Below are 789 nucleotides of genomic sequence, written 5' to 3'. Positions count from 1 at the left end.
CAAACGCCGCATGCCTCGTGGAGGCGCTTCCCAAAGCTCCCCCCGCCCCGGCTTTGGCACGGAAATTAGGGAGAATCGGGGAAATGGAAACGCGCCTCGTCCCTCCCTCTCCTTCCGACCAAGTTTTCAGAGCCCCGCAGCTCCTTCGGGCTTTTTATTCTTCTTCCTGCAGAACCCCTTTGTAATAAACCCGCTCTGTGGGTGCTGTTTATGCGTTTCAGGGGTCATTTCAGGGCTGATTCTCTAGGACACCGATGTCATCTTTCAGCCCGTCTAATTTAATATTAATAATTAGCTTCCTAATGCGTTTCTGCAGTGTAATCCTCAAGTGCTTTGTCAAACGCTTGTCTTGATCAGTGAGTTTGCCTGATTTTTTAGATAACCTCGTATTTATTTTTAATGATCTCTTATTTTAGTTATACTTTAAGTTGTTATATCTTAACCTAATCTGGAACATAGCAAAGCACTGTGTGTGGGGAGGTCTGATTTTCTGCCAGTTAGCAAAGACCCTTTTCACTAAATTGTTTTATTATTCTTGTGATTTTGGAAGTAATACTCTTCTTTTTCATTTCCTTATGCAGTGTTAATGTGCCGAGGGAAGGCAATGCAGGATTTTAAAGGTCCAGATTGCCGCTTTGTGAATTTTAAGAAGGGAGAAGCAATTTATGTATATTACAAACTTATAGGAGAATCAACCGAGCTTTGGGCTGGAAGTGTAAGTAAATGCTATAAAGCATTTGTTCTACTTGCTCTTCTTGATGGTTTCTGGTCATCTTTTTTCCTTCCTTT

At 42.0% G+C, this 789-nt stretch overlaps 1 protein-coding gene across 1 annotated transcript in view; it reads left to right on the top strand.

Annotated features, from left to right (window-relative positions):
- Nucleotides 1–581: 581 nt before the first annotated feature.
- LOC104407272 (melanoma inhibitory activity protein 3-like) overlaps nt 582–789 on the top strand; it is a gene marked incomplete at both ends in the record, with an annotated part of 10,399 nt that continues 10,191 nt past the window's right edge. The window contains one exon of the mRNA XM_010016508.1: nt 582–715. Coding sequence (XP_010014810.1) covers nt 582–715 — 134 coding nt within the window. The remainder of the gene's footprint in view (nt 716–789) is intronic.

The sequence above is a fragment of the Nestor notabilis genome, unplaced genomic scaffold (assembly GCF_000696875.1).
Source record: "Nestor notabilis isolate BGI_N333 unplaced genomic scaffold, ASM69687v1 scaffold20216, whole genome shotgun sequence".
NCBI classification, from domain to species: domain Eukaryota; kingdom Metazoa; phylum Chordata; class Aves; order Psittaciformes; family Psittacidae; genus Nestor; species Nestor notabilis.
This window is presented reverse-complemented; position numbering and strand designations above follow the sequence as displayed.